This window comes from Castor canadensis, chromosome 6 (genome assembly GCF_047511655.1).
Source record: "Castor canadensis chromosome 6, mCasCan1.hap1v2, whole genome shotgun sequence".
Lineage (NCBI taxonomy): Eukaryota > Metazoa > Chordata > Mammalia > Rodentia > Castoridae > Castor > Castor canadensis.
The window spans coordinates 29,937,078-29,958,015 of NC_133391.1; the positions used below are offsets into that span (position 1 = coordinate 29,937,078).

Below are 20,938 nucleotides of genomic sequence, written 5' to 3' on the forward strand. Positions count from 1 at the left end.
GCACCTTCCATGCATTTTTCCATTATTATTTTTCATGTGGTGTTGGGGATCAAACCCAGGGCCTAGTACATCTTAAGCAAGTCCTCTACCATTGAGCCACGTATCTGCTATTACTAGTTTTTTGGCAATTCTTACTTCCTCTCTCTCCCTGCAGCCATCACCTACACATAAAGCAGAAAAATCTATCTTTTCTATGTCTTTTATCTAATGCTTCATGAAATCTAGTATCCTATGGAGTATCTGCAAGATGAAGGAAAATAGGCTAGTTGGCTGTGTCATTGAATAAATTGATAACTAGCTTGGGAACTGGAGTGCTGATGAGTTTTACTCTGAAGTACCTCTAGGGACATGCCAAAGACTGCTGTCCTTGGCCTTACTGTGTGTGTTCTGTAAGACACGTGTATAGCAGGCTGATCAGGCTTGGGGCGTGGCTGTAGTGGTAGACTGCTTGTCTCCAAGCAAGGCCTTGATTTCAAGCCCTAGTACCCCAATAAAGCAAGACACAAAACAGCAGGCTGGTGACGTCCTTGGGTGGTGCGGAATTAAAGTAACCATATTTCAGACTCACTCTTTTCTTTCTTTAAGCTCCCACCACGTTCCTGCTCTTCAGTCAGAAGAGTGCCATCAACCGCATGGTGATTGATGAACAACAGAGTCCTGACATCATTCTTCCTATCCACAGCCTTCGGAATGTCCGGGCCATTGACTATGACCCACTGGACAAGCAGCTCTATTGGATTGACTCACGACAAAACATGATCCGAAAGGCACAAGAAGATGGTGGCCAGGTAATGTAGGACCCCATTCAAAATCCATAAACCCAGTCTTCTGACTAGTAACTGAAGTAACCAACCACATGATTTCATTTGACTCTGTTGGGGGTGGGGTGGGAGAGAATGAATCCTGGAGCTAGTAGCTTTTATTCCTGAAAGTAATTGCTTACTCTGAGTAAATAATTTTTTGACAATGGTATTAGGGAAAAAATTGTATTAAGATGACTTGAGCTCATTTATAGGTAATGACTTAGGATGTCACTCACATCCTTTCCTGTAGTCTTCTTCATGATATGGTCTATTGTATGAAGTGTTAGAAATTTTGAAGTCAAATAGGCTTTACTCTGGTCCAGTGGTATTGTTAGAAATAGTCAAATTGCTTATAACCTATTATTTAAAAGGTTCAAAGAATAGAAAATGTATGATAGTCTCGGTAAAGTTAAAAACATCTTGGGTGTTTCATTGACTCAGTACTATTTTTTAGTAAATATTGGTGACTGCGGGATGGAGGATATTACCCATCTTCTCTATCCCTGCTCGAGTCCTGGCCATGTGGATTGTAGCCCCAGCTAGTTGCTTTTAGAGTAGTGTTGCTCAAATGCAGCACCATTGACATTTGGGATTAGATGATTCTTTGTTGTGGGGCTGCCCTATATGCTGTACAATGTTAGGCAGCATCTTGGGCCTCTGCCCTCTAGATGCTATAATATTCCCACAGTCGTGACAATCCAGAATGTCTCCAAACATTGCCAAATGCCCCCAGTTGAGACTCCTGCTCTAGAGGGATTTCTGGGGTCTGGTTTCTAGCCACAGTTGTCTACAACTTACAGGGGACAGCTGCCACCTTCTCTGTCTCGTCCGTAATTAAGGCATTATCAGGCCCCTGGAGCAACTAGTCTGTCCTCAGCTCCCTCTTCTGCTCCTGGTCCTAGTAACAGAAGGGGACATTTGAGATGGTGTGCCAACAAAGAAGCACTTTGCCCGTGAAAACTGTATCTGTAAGAAACACTCCTTGACATTTGAGAGATCCTTTTGAGGCGTGACACAGCCACACAGGAGTAAGCATTGTGAGTGGTCACCTTAGGGCTGTCTGGTGCGGAGTTTAACTTTATATGTGTGTCTGTTTCTTTCCTTAGGGCTTTACTGTGGTTGTGAGCTCAGTTCCAAATCAGAACCTAGAAATACAACCCTATGACCTCAGCATTGATATTTATAGCCGCTACATCTATTGGACTTGTGAGGCTACCAATGTCATTACCGTTACAAAATTAGATGGAAAGTCAATTGGAGTGGTGCTAAAAGGCGAGCAGGACAGACCTCGAGCCATTGTGGTAAACCCAGAGAAAGGGTATGTTGCTGCAGTGCTCCGGCGAGCTGCTCCATCCTCTCCATCCTCCCGTCTCTGCATTGCTTCCAGCTTTCTGGTGCTTTCTCTGGTTCATTGTCTAGAATTTCTTCCCTGGTTTAGTTCTAAATTTTACATAAACACCCAGGACCATTCGGACTGCCGCATCCTCCATGAGTTTCCTTTGGTGTCCACACCCCAGCCCGACATAACATCCCTTCCCTGTGTGCCCAACGCTCTGTGTGTGCCTCACTGCTCACACTTACCCTTTCCAGTTTGCCTTCTACGTGACTGTTCTCAGTTGCTTACTTCTTAGTAGGCCTTAGGTTCCTATGTGAAGAACTAATGTGTCTTCTTTCATTTAGTACAGAGCTCTGCATTTAATAAACAGTCAATGCTCAGTGGCATCTGAATGAGTGGAAAGGAATTCAGGGCGAATGGCTTACTTCAGAGGCGTTACAGGAAAACCTGTCAGTTAAAAATAAGAGTAGATTCACATGTGGCTTATTTATAATTATTAAATAGATCAGCTAGAGAAGAGACTTAAAAGTTTTGAGTCCAAGTATCTCTGGTCACTGATTTTTAAGTTACCCTCTTGCTCTGAGGGCGTGTGCCTGTGTCTCATAGTGTTAGGTTAATCTGTGCCAGTTAGCTCCAGGATACTCTCAATACTGTTATCAAAAGTAGGGAAAGTATCCTGTAGTGTTTTCAAAAGTACACTTGTAGGAGGGAGAGAGGACAGAGGAAAGGTGGATGAGTTGGTAGTAAGTTGCAGTTAGATGGGAGAAAGGTGTCGTGGTATGCCTTGCATGGTACAGTGACTGGCCATTGCAGTCGTGTACTGTGCATCTCAAAATGCTAAAGAAAGGATATTTCCAATGGTCCTGCCAGAAAGAAATGATAAATGCTTAAGATACATGTTTAACCTGATCATGCAGTATGTACATATATGGAAATGTCACATTACCCCATTAATACATACAGTTTTGTGTTTTTATGGATCAGTTAAAAAAATAAGTTTAGTAATAGATTTATGCTGAGTGTGGCTGTGTGTGCCTGTCACCCCAGTATGGGAGGCTGAAGCAGAAGGCTTGAACTATGTAGCTTAACAAACAAAATAAATGAAACAAAAAGCATTTAAAAGTAAAACTTAAGATACTTACCTCCCCACTTACTCTTTTTATGTTGCCGGGCATCAAACCCAAGGCCTTAGTGTGCCAGGCCAAGTTCTCTCCCATGGAGCTGCATCACCACCCCACCTCCGTTTGTCTTAGTCAGTACGAATGGTCTCGGTTTTCGTGGTCTTTTACTTAGGTAACTTACTGTTTCTCCAATCTCTTTAGGTACATGTATTTTACCAATCTTCAGGAACGATCTCCCAAAATTGAGCGGGCTGCTTTGGATGGAACGGAACGGGAGGTTCTCTTCTTCAGTGGCTTAAGTAAGCCAATCGCGTTGGCTCTTGACAGCAGGTTAGGCAAACTCTTCTGGGCTGATTCCGATCTCCGTCGGATCGAAAGCAGTGATCTCTCAGGTACCCAACAAGTGTGTTTCTGCATTGTGATTTGAGCTTGTAAGATCTGTCAGTAGCATTTGTGTCGTTCTTGAGTTGTATTATTTTGTATTAAGTTGGTTGGGGAAGAGCTTTTCTTCAGCCATCAACACCATTACTCCCTACTCTTGTCTAGTTGTCTGCCGATTTTCTTGATCTATCAGTAATACATTTCAAATGTATGTCTTCTCCTTTGTTGTTTTGCTCTAGTGTATGTTCTCATCTTTGGCCTGAGTTCTAGCCTAGGACTGGTCTCCTCTCTGCCCATTTTTCCTTATGAAATTTTACATACATAAACTTCCACAGACATAATTTCACATATGCAAACATTTTTCTAAAGCTGTATGTGCTCTTCACAATTCTGTTTTCCTCCTTTTCTTTCCCAGAGGTGGTGGATGTTTTTCTTCTCCATGCATATTTTGGGGTATTTGTGTGTGTGTTTTGCCATATACACACATGTACTTAAACTTTATTCGCTTTTTAATTTAAATTTTTATATAATGAAAAATATTTATATAATAAAAACAAATATAAAATAATAAATGTTATAAAAATTTGAATTAAAAAGCAAAAGAAAGTTTAAATTTGTATATGTATATATATTTTAATATTAATTGTACATACCCAAACATTGTATACACATATGAATAAAAAATAAATAAATAAATAAAATTAAAAAAAAATAATTGTACATACTCTTTAGAACTTTTTTTTTTTCCCAGAAAAACCACGATTTTGAGATTAAGGTTGATTCACAACTGTGTCACTTATTTTCAAAGCTAAATCATATCGTGTGACTATTCTACAGATTTTCTATTGTGTTGTCATCTGAACTGTCCAGCTTTTTTGTCACAGTGCTGAAGTGAATGTTCCTGTGCTCACATCTGAACATTTCTCTGTGGCTCAAAACCAGTAGTGGAATTTCTGTATTAGAGACAGAGAGAGCGAGAGAGAGAGAGAGAGAGAGAATGAATGTGGGTTGCTCTCCAAAGTGATTGTGTTGATTCACAGTCTCGTCAGCAGTACGTAGAGTTCCATTCCAGCACGTGGTTGTGTCAGGTGTATAGATTTTTGCGAATCCCTTAATTTGGAAGGTGTATCACATTAATAAATGTCCATTAGCTTGTTTGCTATTGAGATTTAACAAAATCTGTTCTGTATTTACTGATAATTCCCATCTCCTGAGAATTGCTATTCATACTCCTAGCCAGTTTTTATTTGTTGCTGTTGGTTTTGATGTAGGGTCTTGCTACGTTGCCCAGGCTGGCCTTGAGCTGGGATCTTCCTGCCTCAGTGTCTTTAGTAGCTGGTATTACAGGCATATGCCACTGTGCCTAGCTGCCATTTTTCTATTTTTGGCTTCTAGAATTTTTTATGCATTCAGCATAAAACCTATTAAGTTGCATAGGTTGGAGGAGAACCGACTGTTTTAGTGTCTCATTGACTTCACAGGCTGCAGGAATTTGGCTTTCTTTGGGCTACTGTATCATTATCCTTGGTCTGCCCTTTCTCCATCTTCCTAATTTCATTATCGTTTTGTCTGCTCTTACTTACTTCTCTGTTCCTTTGTCCTTACAGGTTTATAACTTAGACTTATTTTTTCATCACCACCATTTTAGTACAGCTTGAGAAGAGAGCATTGTTAAACTTGCTCTTACTTGATGACAGAGCTGAGTGGTGGTCTAGGAGTGTCTCCCATTGTCACACTTTCTGTATTTATTAAAACTTAGCATTATTCTCACTGAAAAAGCAGAAAACTAATTGCTTGGAATTTTCCTTGCTATTCCTAGAATGTACTCTAATGTCCTTTCTGAGTGCACTCAGTACTTGGAAATCCTGACAACGTTATGTATTCAGGGGACTTTTGAGAAGAAGAGTGGAGGAAGAGTGGATGTTTTTCCTTTTGGATGAGGGAAACTGTGAATAAAGGGGATGGGTGTGGACAGATTTCAACCACTGTGTGAAAGAATTTTCTCACTGTCCAACAAGATCGCATCACAAACTGCCTCTCCAGAGTCTGGGTAGCTTTGTGTCTAGGGTGTTGTAGGAATAATTCTTACCTTGGACTGAGGCTTAACCCAGGCAACCTGCGGGTCACTTGTAGTTGTTTTTGTTGGAAATACTGGGGTTTGAACTCAGGGCCTCCCACTCGCTAGGCTGGTGCTCTACCTCTTGAGCTACCCTGCCAGTCCCAATCTCTTATGTTTTGCTGTGTTCTGAGGAGCTAGGTGGGGTGAGGGTGGAATTGTTTTGCACAAGAAAATCTGCAACTCTTAAGTGCTTTCTTCATAGTATTTATTTACGGCGTATTGGGTACCTTGTTACTCTTGCTTGCACTCGAATGTCTGCTTTCTTGCCTATTTTCTGCAGGTATGTGTCTTCTCAGCATGACTTTCAGCTTTCTGGCAAAGAGCTTAGGCTTTCATTCCCGTGTGTTAGACTCTAGTTGGTATCAGTGAATAATTGGTGAGAGTCTTACTTGACCATGTGAGTCATTGCTGACAAGTGTCCTCCTTTCCAAGGTGCCAACAGGATAGTGTTAGAAGACTCTAACATCTTGCAGCCCGTGGGGCTGACCGTGTTTGAAAATTGGCTCTACTGGATTGATAAGCAGCAGCAAATGATTGAGAAAATTGATATGACAGGCCGAGAAGGCAGGACCAAAGTCCAGGCTCGAATCGCCCAGCTTAGTGATATTCACGCAGTAAAGGAGCTGAACCTTCAGGAATACAGTAAGTGCTGGTGGTGTTATGCTAACTGGAGTCTTGGTTTGTTGTAAGAAACTAAGATGTACTTCTTTGTCTTCTCAGCTTCTTTTGTCTTCAGGATTTTACTTCGGTTCACTGGGAACTTTTCAAATTAAGCATCTCCTCATAAAGCAGGCGTGAAGGAAAGGCAGGGTCTTGTTCATTTTAAAATAATTCTTGGGCTGAGATGTAGGTCAGTGGTAAGAGGGCTTGCCTAACATGTAGGAGGTCCTGAGTTCCAGCTGCAGTAACGTAAGAAACAAAAGGACACAACTCTTAAGTACACCAGTGACTGCCTCTCATGATTTACCTTCATCGTCTTGAACACCAGCTCGTCAAGGTACTGATAGGGCTGAGAGCATTGTTTTAGTGGTAGAGCACCTTCCCAGCAAGCACAAGGCCCTGAGTTCAAATTCCAGTACTATTAAAAAAAATTTAAAAGGCCGGGCAGCAGTGGCTCACGCCTGTAATCCTAGCTACTCAGGAGGCAGAGATCAGGAGGATCACAATTCAAAGCCACCCTGGGCAAATAGTTCACGAGACTCTATCTTGAAAAAAATCCATCACGAAAAGGGGGCCGGTGGAGCGGCTCAAGATATAGGCCCTGAGTTCAAACCCCAGCACCGCAAAAAAAAAGACACTGGTAACATAAAGCTTGTATTTCTTTTTCCCTCTGTACCCCTTTAGTTTGAACAAAAGTAAAAATTACATTTTGCCCTCTAGATACAATTTTCAGTTCTCAATTTAGAAAAGTAGCTATACTGCTTTATTTTTTGAAAATGCCTAATCCTTTTTGACTTAATTTCATGTTAAGATATGGGTAATCAAAAGCACTCTTAGAGCAGTGGCTTTTCTAGGGTCTTCCATGGTGCTACCAGGAGTGCTAATGTTGACTAAGGGATTGGAGAGAGAACTACTTCTAAGTGGAACTGCAGCAAGAAGGAGTAAAGGAGTGAGAGGCGTGGTTATTCACCACAGTGTTCATCGTGTTGCCACATTCATGAATTTCAAGTAAAGTTAGAGCTATTTAACAACTAGAAAGTTGGAATTTTGTCTTTATGCTATAACATATGCTGAACATTTAACAGGAATAAGGTAGTGATGACAATTGTTCCTAAGTTACTCAGTTGATATATGAAGATTTGGTTTTTCAGAATGTATCAATGGATGTTTTTAGAATTTCAGGGGAGAATTTCTATAACAGTGTATTTTTCTTTTATGTTTGGGAAAACTTTTTGAAATTTCTAGTAACAGAAGAGTTTTGCTTATCAAAAGTATTGTGGAATTGAAAGGTTGAGAAACACTGCTACAGGTTGTTGGACACTGTAGAATAATAGGTGGTGTCTTTTGGACAGTATGCTCATTTGCAAATAATTGGCACTCAGTCTCATCACCACAAACTGATCATGTTACTGTAAGTGATGACCACATTAGACGTTGACATTTTGTAATGGAGGGTCAACTTGCTTGTAGCACAAACTAACAAGAAAATCAGAGCAGTGATTTCCATAACTACAACCTGTGAAACAGACTTTGAGAAGTTGCTGATGGTTTGCTTCTATACCACAGCTCAAATAAGAGGACATGAGACACTTGTCACATTGCACATAACCTTTGCAGTTGGCCGGGCAAATAACTCGTCCATTTCTGAGTGGTTGTGTGCCATGTAGTGCAGCTTTTCTTCTGAGCTTAATATGCCATGAATTCCACATTAAAATACTTTTCTTTAAGTGAAATCATGTTATCATTTAGAAAGATAGAATTTCTGAGTTGAAATCTTTTCTTTTTGGTGGTACTGGTAGTGGTGGAACTCAGGGTTCAAACCTGCTTGCTAAGCAGGTGCTCTACTGTGTTAGCCACTCCATCAGTTCTTTTTTGTATTTTGGGTATTTTTGAGATAGAGTGTTGCAAACTATTTGCCTGGGGCTGGCTTCAAACCTCAGTCCTCCTGCTCTCTGCCTCCTGAGTAGCTAGGATTACCTTAAGTAGAATAAAGTCCAGGTCTCTGTGGTGTTCCTAGCAATTTTTCTAGTTCCACTAATCAGCCTTTCTTATTCACAAAACTGACACTCACCTATCACGTTAAAGTAGTTTTAAACATGATTAGAATATTTTATGTGTTGTCTTGCTTAAAATATTTTTTGACTGTTATAAATACAGAGCTGGGCTTGGTGGTACGCACACCTGTAGTCCCAGTACTCGGGAGGCTGAGATCACTTGAGCCCAGGAGGCCAAGACCAGCCTAGGCAACACAGTGAGACCCTGATTCAGTAGTGGTGATGATGATAGGTGATGGTGGTGATGTGTGTGTCACTGTGGTTCAGATAGATATTTTCTTGCAGGCTATGTGGGAACAGATCAGGGAATGATACTGTGTAAAAGTGAAGTCCGAATGAATTTTACATTTGGATTTCTTTGTATTTCACAGATAATTGATTTTGACAGTTGTCTGTTTTTCCAGGGCAGCACCCTTGTGCTCAGGATAATGGTGGCTGTTCGCATATCTGTCTTGTGAAAGGTGATGGCACTACAAGGTGCTCATGCCCCATGCACCTGGTTCTGCTTCAGGATGAGCTGTCATGTGGAGGTAAGTATGTCATGATTTTCTCATGCCACCCCAAACGCCACCATATTCCATGTCTTAGTCTAATCTTGGGTGATTAGGCTGTGAAGTTGCTCTTTCTCAAAACTTAATTGGTCGCTTATATTCCATTCATCTGCACTGTTCTAGGCTTTTGAGTTACTTTCTTTCCCCTCCTGTATCCCCTCATTCTGCCCCACCCTCCAGCCTTGGTAATTGCCATTTTAATCTGTTTCTGTTTGACTTTTTTACACTCCACATACAAGTGAGATTATACAGTGCTTGCATTTCTGTGCCTTACTTCATTTAAGTGTGTTGTTTTGAATGTTAGTATTTCCTTCTTTTTTAAGGCTACATAGTATTTCATTGCAGATGTATTACCATTTTCAGCCTGTAAAGGAGTGTATTTCCTAGAAATATATTAGCTTCCCTACCTCCCTAGGAGGTAAAAATGTAACTAATTCTACTTCTCCAAAGCTCCACTGAGTTCTGGGTTCTGTCACTGTATGTGTCATTGTTGGGAAGGTGTCCAGTGAAAAGAACATCCTTTTGTTCAACTCCAGCAGCTTCCTGTTGTTCTTATCTGTTGAAATAAATTTTAGGATATTTTTTTAAAATATCACTTAGTGTAGTGATATTGTTGTCATGAAAAGTGCCTAATCAGTTACAAGCATACCCAGTTGGTACATTGCTTTGTTGAACAACAGTATGTCAGGATAAAGCACCATAATACTGATACACTGAAACCTTCCCCCTAGGGATAATTCTAAGTTAATTCAACTGCAGGAAAACACTGCCTCATGCTGTTAGTTACAGTGGTAGAAATTTTAAATCAGATTTCTATTTGGAAAATTATTAAATACAGTAACTAAGTTTATACAGCTATTCAACCCCACGATCATGAAGCTAATATAAAAGTGCATTTGATTCAAGTGGGAAAAGAAGTTGCTTTGATTTTTTGTTTGGCAGGGAGGTCACCCCAGACATGGTTTGGTCCTTAAATACTCCTCAAAGACCATGTGTTGAGGACCAGGACACCAGATAGGAGGTGGTAGAACCTTTGGACTTAGAATTTTTGTTTTTGAGGTGGAGTCTCACTTATGTTGCTCTGGTCTGTTGAAAAGATAAAGGTTTTCTGATCCATAGTCATATAAGAAAGTTCTGTGCTCCCTAGAGAATTTACCCACCCATAAGTTCTTAAAGAAGTCATGATGTAGGAGTAAAGACAGTGGCTTTAAGGAGACTGTCCACGTAGGCCTGTCTTTTTACAGAGTCATCCTTTGTTTAGAGAAGCTCGATAACTTCAGATAGTCACATATCTTCTGGGCCTCAGTTTCATCATTTTTAAACAAGGACATTGGCCTTGAATCTCAACAATATTTTTACATTTTAAAAAATTATCAGGAACCTCCAGAGAGATGTTTTCATAGCTTATATTTATCTATGTTCACTGTACTAAAATTTAGTTAGGACTTTTTTTTCTTGTTTTGTTTTAGTTTTTGGTGCTAGGGATTGAACCCAAAGACACTGTACTAGAATTTAAAGAACTCTAAAAATATTAAAAGTAACAATAATGAAAAGGTAACAGTAATGAAGCATTATCTTCATAAATGAAATACGTTTAGGAAATTAACTATTTTAAGGCAAAATAAATGTAGTGTGAAGATTTTTTACATTTCTGTGGATTATTGCACTTTGTCAAAACGTTGGATTGGATTGGATTGTTTACCTGCTTCTGCATATGCTCTGTTGTGATATGTGGTTTGGTTGAAGTGTATGAAGAAAATTTGGCCTCACACAGATCTGTAGTTGGAAATGGACTGTCATTTCCATAATAGCCTTTCCAAATAATTGCGTACATTTGTCTTAGATTCTACACCAAATCTTGACTAGTGGCATTTCCTATCGGTTTAGGTATAGTGCGGAATTTGAAACCACATCAATTAACTAACACCACATTGATCTAACTAACTGGGTGCAGTGGGGCACACCTGTTGTCCCAGCTACTGGGAAGGCTGCGAATCACTTGAGCCCAGGAGTTTGGAACAAACCCAGGCAGTTTGGTGTGCTCCTGACCTTGCAGGGCACAGGAGTACTTACTTTAAGAGATAGGGTCTTTCTGTGTAGCTCAGGCTGGTCTGAATGTATAGCCCAGGTACCTTGAACTCTCAGTCCTTCTGCCTCAGCCTACCGAGTGGTGGTATTATAGTTGTGCACCACCGTGTCTATCTGTCTGGAGGTACTGATATATTTCGTGCCTGGTTTTACTCTGGCATGATTTTGTAATCTTACACATAGGCCATTTGGAAGTATTAGAATTTTATCAGAAGTTCACAGATCTTCAGATTTTGACAGTATTTTAAAAATCACATTTGTTAATATCACTATTAATCTCATCAGAAAAATGCGTAAGTACTGGGAATCTGTAAAGGTTTCAGTGTTGGAGAGATTTTCAAAATCCTAATATCTGATTGAAAGCTTCAATGTTACAATTAGCCATGAATAGTATTCATTCTTTTTATTTATTCATTTTTGAACAATAAAACATTCCTGCTAAATACCCAAGTGTAAATAATTGTAGAGTTTCTAAGTGTCCTTCCTTTGGGTCAAAATAGTGTTCATTTTGATTTGTGTTAGCAGTTCAAATAAATGCTTTCCTTTTACAAACTCCCATGCTCAGGTTTGCAGCTCAAGCTTCATGCCTGCCTTCAAGGTATCAAATGGCATCAGAGAAGGATTCTCAGTTGATTTCAATGTAATACTTCTTGTTTATTCATCGTGAACCTTCTGAGGGACACTGGTCTTTTTGTGTCTAAGCTGTGAGCACAGCTAGTGACTCCTGGTACTGTTTACTACACTTGGCCTTGGGACTGCACTCTTGTACATCAGTGCAAGTGCAATGAAACCACCAGTGACATCTTTGGGTTCTTACAGAAGTAGTTCTGACTAGTGCATCCACTGAAAAGAGATGTCAGGGATTCCCAAGGGATGTGTGACATTTTGAGAACCTCAGAGCCAGAAAGTGTGAGGGTTGGGCTGATTTTAAAATATCTGAGGTTGGTATTCATAGTGATTTTTGATAGGTTATGAGAGATCGCAGTGGTTTACAGATACAATCCTACTTGAAGTACAAAATATGAGAAAACTGTCACAGGATAGCAAATCTGAAGTATTGAAAATCTCTCTGGTTGGATGAGGTAGTTTATAAGTTACATTTGTTGTGGGGCTGGCAGAATGGCTCAAGTGGTAGGGTGCCTGCTTAGCAAGCATGAGGCTCTGAGTTCAAACTCCAATACCACCACCACCAAAAAAAAAAAACACTAAAAAAAAAAAATAAGTTACATTTGTTGTAAAGTGCTTTGTATGTGGTAAATTATTAAGCAGGCTTCACTTTGTTATAAATGTTTGTACCTCTGTGTGACCATTCTTGTTTTTGTCACTCCCTTGTTCGTTTGAAGAGCCCCCAACATGCTCTCCTCAGCAGTTTACTTGTGTCACTGGGGAAATTGACTGCATCCCTGTGGCTTGGCGGTGTGATGGCTTTACTGAGTGTGAAGACCACAGTGATGAACTCAATTGTCCTGTGTGCTCAGAGTCCCAGTTCCAGTGTGCCAGTGGGCAGTGCATTGACGGTGCTCTGCGATGCAATGGAGATGCAAACTGCCAGGATAAATCAGATGAGAAGAACTGCGAAGGTATCCACGCCCCTTGGCCCGTGCACGTGCTTCCTTTCCATCAGCCGCTTAAAATTGACGTGTTGCTTTGGCGCTATAGTAGATTTTGGGATTTTACATTTGACTTTATCATGAGCATACCGTGCTGCAAGTTATTTTAATTCATTTGACATGCATCAGGTTTATAGAGGTTAGTAAGCGTGTTAGTGCTTCTTGTGTTGCTATAATGAAACACCCAAGGCCGAGTATTATTTTTATTATTTTTTATTTGTTTTATGGTGGGACTGGGGTTTGAACTCAGGGCTTTGCACTTGCAAAGCAGGAGGAGCTCTACCATGTGAGTCACACCTGTAGTCCATTTTGCTGTGGTTATTTTGGAGATGGGTCTTGTGGACAATTTGCCTGGGCTGGCCTCAAACCACAATCCTCACAATCTCAGCCTCCTGAGTAGCTAGAATTACAGACATGAGCCACTGACACCTGGCTGAGGGCATGGCTCTATTGGTAGCGTGCCTGCCTAACAAGGTAAAGGCCCTGAATTCAAAGCCCAGAACCTTCCCCATCTCCCCCTCCCCCTCCCCCCCAAAAAAGATACTTAGCTTAAAGTTCTGGGGCTTCTGGGGCCTGGTACTGGCACCAGCTAGGCTCCAATGAAGGCCTCATGCCAGATGGCAGCACAGTGGCAGGAACACTGGCAAGAGGGAGAGATCGCATCCCAAGAGAGGAGGGCCAGTGTCGTGATTGTCTGACAGCCTTCTCAAGAACTAACTTGAGGTCCCATAAGAACTACCTTGATCCAGTCTGAGAAGAAGGCTCTAATGATTTTCCTGCAAGGCTCCCTACACCTCCACTGTTTTTTTTTTTTGTAGTACTGGGATCTGACACCCCCCTCCACCCCCCACAAGGCCTCTCAATGGCTAGGCAGACCCTTCACCACTTGAGCCATGCCCCCCAGTTCCACCTTTACCTTTCAAAGGTCCCACTGCCTACCGTGCCACACTGAAGGCCATGCTTCCACCACATAAGCCTGTGGGGACATACCCAAACCATAGTTGTAAACTCTGAAAAGTGAGAAAAGGGCCCAAAAGATTAGTGAAGTCTGAATGAGTGGATTTACTACAACCTAAAATATCGCACGCTCCTCTTTGCCTCATTAACCTTACACAGTATAAACAGACAAGTTCTCTGGAGTTCTTTAGGGCAGACAACACAAAGTGATTAGTAAAAGAGGAAGTTCAAAGAACAAAGTAGGAAGTTTCCTGCTGTCTTCCCTTTCCCATTCTCTGTTTTCTCCCAGTCAAAGTGAAGTGTGTTTTTCACTTGTACTTAGAAAGCATCTTTTGCCTCCTGGATGGTAAAATTAAGAAAACTTTCTCCATGTTTTCCAGTGCTTTGTTTAATCGACCAGTTCCGCTGTGCCAATGGTCAGTGCATCGGGAAGCACAAGAAGTGTGACCACAGTGTGGACTGCAGTGACAAATCCGATGAGCTGGAGTGCTGTGAGTAGACCTCGCTTGGGCATTTTAGCCTTACCTCCTGAGGGAGGCCCTCTCCCTCAGTCTAAGTCATACCAAGATTCCTTGTTAAGAACAAGTGTTGATATTAAGCTGGTTATCCGTGTCAGGGACTTTTTATGTTTTGCTTTCAAAAATTCCTTCAGGGTAGTGGTTTTCGTATGCACATTAACACCCACGGAACTAGTTAGTAAAGCAACAGAAAAGAGTGAACATTTCGACAGTAGTCCAGGTTTAACGTAAGCCTCCAGTTGTTTTGTTGAAACGTTTCCACCAGTTTCTTAAGTTCAGAGCGTTCTCTTTCTGCTTTTTTCTTTGCACTATCAATCCTGCCTAGGACTGCAGGTATGCACCACCATGCCTGGCCGTTTTTTTTTTAATGCTGCCCACAGCCCACTAAATTGTTTTTGTCATCTCCCATTGATGTGGTCTGTAGTGTAGTTGAAAACTGCTGAGGAGGCTGCTGTACTCCCACAGAAGGTGGTGAAGATGGCCAGCAGGAGAGCAGTGGTGCAAAGGAAGGAGTGGACGTAGAGTCAGTCATTTCAGAAATAGAATAAAAAGGGATTTGGTGACCACTCGGATATAGTGATCCCCGACTGGCTGGAACTGTTACCTAGGATACATAGCAGGGACTCAAAACTGAAGTGCTACACCATGTCCCCGCTGTGGGTATAGTGTTTGGCTGACGCAGTGATTTTTGTTAATTTGTTTTTGTTTTAGTTTAATTTAGATTTCTTTAGATAGACATGTCACAGGCCGCATCACTCTTGTGTCCTGAACTGACATACTTTATTCGTTATCTGCTTTACTCTGGAATTGAGGCAAGATGGCAGGATGGGAATGATGGGTTCAGTTGGGGTATGTGGCATTGACAATGCCCGTGGACATCCCATGCAGCTGCTAGGAAACTGTTGGTCACATGGGTATATGGCTCAGGTGGTTTGGCCTGGTTTTGATCATAAATAAAGCTCTGGCAGTGGATGGATCTCCCAGGCTAGTGAGTAGAGGAGGAAAGTATAGGTGGTAGATAGGACTCAGGGACACACCTACAACAAAGTGGCAGGCAGAAGAGAATGACAACAAAAGAGGAAGCAGAGAAAGGAAAGCTGAGAGAGGTTGTCTTAGAGAGCTATTGATCACATGTTTTTGAAAACAAAATGGGAGCTGATTGTGTTGAGTGTGGAGAGGGGTCTGTCAGAGGAAGAGCTCGATGACTGTCAGCAGTTTCGGTACAGTGGTGAGGGGAGAGGCCGAATTCAGCAAACTATGCTGGGAACGTGGAGGAGTGAATGTGAGCTGCTCTTTCTGGAGGCCTGGTGTGGGAATGGGACACCAAGGCACTAGAAAGGAGGACTTGATGAGATGGTCGCCAGCAGGGACCAGAAGAGTCTGGGCCTGAGGTTCCACAGACTACACTTGTAACTGACAGCCCCTAACGTATGTAATCTAGTGCTGTCACTGTCACTCCTTCCCCTCATTGAACCTATCCAAGATGACTGCAGCTACGTGGATGGGAGGTTGGAGCTAAGGTGAATTGGAAAACTTTGCTAAAAAGTGTTCACAGGTGTGAGGTTCTGTCCACATTAACCAGGCCCAGTGGAAGCGTTTCCTTTAGGAGAGAGGGCCACTGCGCTCAGTTGGATAAGCCCATTCGCTCTTCCTCTCCCTCTGATGCTACTGCCCTCTGCTTCTTAAAGGACTAGGGACCCAAGGAAAGTGGACATCCTGGCCAGGATCTGACTCCAGTACCCTGGCTTTTCTCTGTGGGTCCTCTGGGAATTGTGTCCCTTGGCTGTGTCCTTACAGGCCTAAGTGCCACCAGTCCTGTCCATCATCTGCACCTGACAACTTTTCTAGGTCTGCCTCTTCTCACCTAAAATTCCAAAATAACTGTTGGTTTTTGTGATATACAGAGTGAAGCAGATTTTATCTGGATATGAATTTAAAGCTTCTCAATGGTGTTTAAATCAGCACTTCATAAGAATTCTCTCTCACCTACTGCTCATTTATGTCTTGACAGTAGTTCATTTGACTCCTGATGGTGACACTTGGTTCATAGTATGTACACAGGATATACCACACCCTGTATCTATGGGGTGCAGTGTGTGTGCATTTAAGAAAGAAAAATAGGCCCGTGAGCTATCTTCATTAAGTTTAAAGCTTCACATTCCACTAGTCAGCCCTCTCTGTTTATTGCTATTTTAAATATCCAAGTTTTTTTTCTCCATTAGATAACTAGTATTTCTCCACTTTAGATCCAACTGAAGAGCCAGCACCACAGGCCACCAGCACAGTCGGTTCAGTTATTGGAGTAATTGTCACCATTTTTGTGTCTGGAACTGTATACTTTATCTGTCAGAGGATGCTGTGCCCACGTATGAAGGGTGATGGGGAATCTATGACTAATGACTACGTGGTTCATGGACCGGCCTCTGTGCCCCTCGGTTACGTGCCACACCCCAGTTCTCTGTCAGGATCTCTTCCAGGTGAGTTAAGAATGATCCATGAGAACCAGGTCTTGGGTTCTGCATCATTACTGAGTTTCCATCATATAAACAGGATTCTGCCTAGAGTTTCTTTCAAACTGGGTGGGTTTAAAATATCTTAAGAATTCTAAAAAGAATAAAATGTATACGGGTGTAAGGCCTTAGATACAGTTTGGTAGAAATTGCCAAAGAATATAAAGCAAATACCTCTGCATACTGAGCCCTCTCGTGGCCCTTCTGGAGGCACACCGGGAAGTGAGCCAGCCAGTCCTGGGTGGAGACTTACAAGCCACTTTCTTTAGGTTCACTACCAAGGAACCAACCCTAGGGCTGTTGAGCCCAGGAATAAAGGAGGCCAACAAATCAGTCAGCTTCCTTTCAGCAAACAAAGATTTGGACATAGTTGGGCAACAGAAGAAAGGGGTATAGCGTCTTACGTTTTTTCCTGACTTCATGTGACAGTGGGACCAGCAGGCGTAGCTTAGGTGTAGCTAAGTAGCCAGAAGTTGTATGCTTGGGTAGACGGAAACATCTTAGGAAAGTCTGGCTTGTGGTTTCCAGTGTTCTCTGGTGCACTTAGTGCAAAGAAATCTGCCTTCTAGTGAGTATGGAGAGGGAGAGCTCAGGAAATAAGAGCTTGTTCTGCTGTGACTCGTAAGCAGACAGACAAGGCATTGAAGCTGCTTGGTTGTACTGTTTTCAAGTGAGTGGAATTTGAGGAGTACTTGGAAAAAACACAAATTCTTCCTTAGTATTGGTGGTTTTGATTCCAGCAGTATTTACATCTGGTAGGTTTATGCCTGAAAGCTGGCTTTTGTTTCCTTTTGAGCGGCTCTGTGACTTCATGTGCCCTGCTTTATAGCCTTCCCCCTCAGTTCTTCCCCTCAGATCCTCCAACACGGCAAGCCTGTCCTTCTGCAGGGCTCGGCTTCTCCCTGGGAAGGAGCAGGTGGAGCCATGCTTAGCCACTCCCTTTCTCCATGAGCCATTGTTATTAGGAAAAGAGGGCATAAGTTCAGAAATCATGCAGTGTGACTCTGGGTGCTTATGATCCCAGTGCTGAATCCAGTTCTGTTAAGTAGTTTTGTAGCTCTTACTCATCTTCAGCTTTTATCAAAACCCTTTCATTTTAGGAATGTCTCGAGGCAAGTCAGTGATCAGCTCTCTCAGCATCATGGGGGGAAGCAGTGGCCCCCCCTACGATCGTGCGCACGTCACAGGAGCATCATCAAGCAGTTCTTCGAGCACCAAAGGCCCCTACTTCCCCGCAGTAAGCACCCTGGCTTGCTGTATTACAGGATGCCACTAGGGCTACCTTGTTATGTGTGGGTGTTCAAGGCCAGCAAGGTGAAGCCATCCTAAGAAGGGGGTCAGAGCTTACCACCCACCCTGTGCTGTTCATCTCTCTTTTAAGTTTACCATGCAACACCATGTGAAAGCGCCAAGTGTTAACTTCACAATTCAAGTCAAATTCGAACCACTGAATGCTACCTCACGAAAGACTTAGAGCCTTCCTTTCATGACCTCACAAGAGGAAACACACCTAGAATTTCTCTTAAATTTAATTTTTCTGTGCACATAGAAACATAGTTTTAAAACAGAACCTCTCTGTGCTAAAAAAAAAAAAAAAAGAAAAAACCAGTGACTTATAAATTGCAAACTTCTTTTCATCGCTGTGCCGTTTACCATGAGATTGTGTTGTGGGGGAGGGGAGTCACAGCTCTGAAGTGTGTGTCTGCAGTCTGTTCTTTAAAGAAGATTTGTGTTGATCGTATGAAAAAGAGAGATGGAGTCTGCATCCGTGTCATTTAAATATTTTCATTTCAGATTTTGAACCCTCCACCATCCCCTGCCACAGAGCGATCCCACTACACTATGGAATTCGGTTACTCTTCAAACAGCCCCTCCACTCACAGGTCATACAGGTAATGTGCAGGAGCACCAGAGGTGTGTGCTTCCTTAATAGAAGTTACTAGCCAGGCACTGGTGGCTCACGCCTGTAATCCCAGCTACTCAGGAGGTAGAGATCGGGAGGATTGCGGTTTGAAGCCAGCCCAGGCAAATAGTTCCGCGAGACCCTATCTTGAAAAACCCTTCACAAAAATAGGGTTGGTGGAGTGGCTCAAGGTGAAGGCCCTGAGTTCAAGCCCCAGTACCACCAAAAAAAAAAAAAAGTTACTAGAAGTGTTCTCCTTGTGCACCCAGTGGCACTCCACATGAGGGGGAGCAGGCATCTTGTGTGAGGGCACAAGTCCTTTTCTTTGAGGGCATTGTACATTTCTAAAAGAGTGAAAATGCCAGCTTTTAGAGTAACGATGAAGAGTCCAGGCTTCAGCAGTACTCTGAACAAAGATCACCACCAAAGTGACTGATTCCAAAATAGTTTACTATTGCAGGTGATAAGTCTGATTGCGCTCTGAGAATGAAATACTGGGGTGAGACCAGCCCAGCTGGCTATGGAAGCTCTCCCCACAGGGGATCGAGAAGTCAGAAGAGGAAGCCAGCCCTTGTTTGCATGTGTTGTTTTGATCCGAGTGAATGATTTCCCAAGTATTACATGGCATTCATGAAACATGCCTGTAAGCCCAGTCAGGGAAGGGAGAATCTGCCTTCCTGCTTGTTTGTGAGCCTGCAGGGCATGCTGAGCAGATTGGCTGCTACCGTGGCTACTTCAGTCTTCTATCTTACTTGAAAAGCAGCAGAAAGTCACTAGCTTTGTGCTCTACACTGAGCACTGTTGTGCAGTTTGTGCTCCCTCGAGGCCCCGTATCACACAGCGTGCTTCCTTTTTGTCATATTGACCTGATAGAATCTTACACATGGATGGAAACCATAGTTATTCACAATCTTCATTTCCCTAAGATAAGACTCAGAGAGGCTTACCTCGGAACTGACTTTTATGATTTAGTGTAAGGTTGCTTTTTCCCATCACAAGTTTGTTCTAAAAAACCAAAACAGAAAAGCAGAAGCCTGAAAATGAAAAATAGAAGCATCTAAAATTTTATTATAAAAATTATTTTCCTGGGCCAAGCACAGTGGTTCATTCCTGTAGTCCCAGCAGGAAGCAGAGATCTGGAAGATCATGGTTTGAGGCCAGTCTGGGCAAAGTTAGCAAGACCCCATCTCACCCAATAGTGATGGTTTGTGCCCTTGAGACTGTCTCAGGGACTCTGTATCGCTAGGAATTTTATGAATTACCCTATCCGTTATTCTTGCCCCTTCTCTTAGAGTTACTTTGTTGAGAATGCTTATGTAGAAGTCTTTGATTGGGATAAAGATAGTCTTTACCATGTGCAGAATAAAGAAGTTTAAGAAATAAGTAGGAAAGGTAGGACAGCCAGCACTTCACATCAACGCTTATCTTCAGTGTGTTCCTGCTCGAAACGACAGATAAGCAAGTAGGGGAAATATATCTTATCCCCTGAGTTACATCCTGGTCCTCTGAGGGTATTTAAAATGTATCCTTTTCATGTTCAGGTAAAGCTGCTCTTAGGACAGCATACCTATCTCCAGTCACAAGCACTTCCCCCAGATCAAGCTGCTTCCCTGTGCTGATGGCAGCAGTCATGGGACAGCGAAGCTCTTTGGGCTGTCTTAAATTCAATCTGGGTTGTGCAATATTGGACTTCTAAAAAAGGAAATGAAGTCTTCGGACATTGTTGGAGTATTTGTTAGGCAAGTTATGAAGCAGTTAGCGAGCATTGAGGATGCAGTGTTTGTGATGTATGTAAAGCCCATTCTCAGCGGCTGGGGATCTGCAGACATAGGTGAGATCCACTCTGTGAACTGAGTACGAAATGTGTCCCGGAGATGGATTGGGGGTGTCACTCGGGGCAGAGCACGTGCTAAGCAGGTGGGAGGCCCTGGGTCCAGTCCCCACCCTGCAAAATAATAATGGCACAACAGCAACTGAGAGACTTTCCAAAGATACAGCTGTGGTTTTTGTACGGTGCGTGTGCATGTAAGCACACACTTTAGCCACATCACCAGCCCAAGCGCAGCTTCACGTAGGCCCTTTTGTTCTGTGAAGATGCAGGTGTCTTCTTGAAGATAGAAGAGTCCATGTGCAGGCTAGATTGTTCACCTCTACCTTCCCACCCTATCCCACTTTTACTAGCCTCTACATCTTACTGCTAACATGAAAATGCACGCTCTTTTCCTCTGCCAATTTGCATTTGAAAGTTCCTCCCCACCCCTTTTGTTCCCCTTTTCCAATAGGTGGGTTTGAACTCCAGGCACGAGGCACAAGCTCTACCACTTAAG

At 42.4% G+C, this 20,938-nt stretch overlaps 1 protein-coding gene across 2 annotated transcripts in view; it reads left to right on the plus strand.

The window, feature by feature from the left end:
- Lrp6 (LDL receptor related protein 6) overlaps positions 1–20,938 on the plus strand; it is a 120,265-nt gene that overhangs the window by 93,260 nt on the left and 6,067 nt on the right. Inside the window, exons 13-22 of one of the 2 annotated variants that reach the window (XM_020161196.2) lie at positions 586–788; positions 1,910–2,121; positions 3,462–3,652; positions 6,193–6,402; positions 8,879–9,004; positions 12,457–12,693; positions 14,061–14,171; positions 16,445–16,675; positions 17,809–17,945; positions 18,503–18,600. In XM_020161196.2, coding sequence (XP_020016785.2) covers positions 586–788; positions 1,910–2,121; positions 3,462–3,652; positions 6,193–6,402; positions 8,879–9,004; positions 12,457–12,693; positions 14,061–14,171; positions 16,445–16,675; positions 17,809–17,945; positions 18,503–18,600 — 1,756 coding nt within the window. The remainder of the gene's footprint in view (positions 1–585; positions 789–1,909; positions 2,122–3,461; positions 3,653–6,192; positions 6,403–8,878; positions 9,005–12,456; positions 12,694–14,060; positions 14,172–16,444; positions 16,676–17,808; positions 17,946–18,502; positions 18,601–20,938) is intronic. The other variant, XM_074076033.1, reaches the window with a different exon arrangement.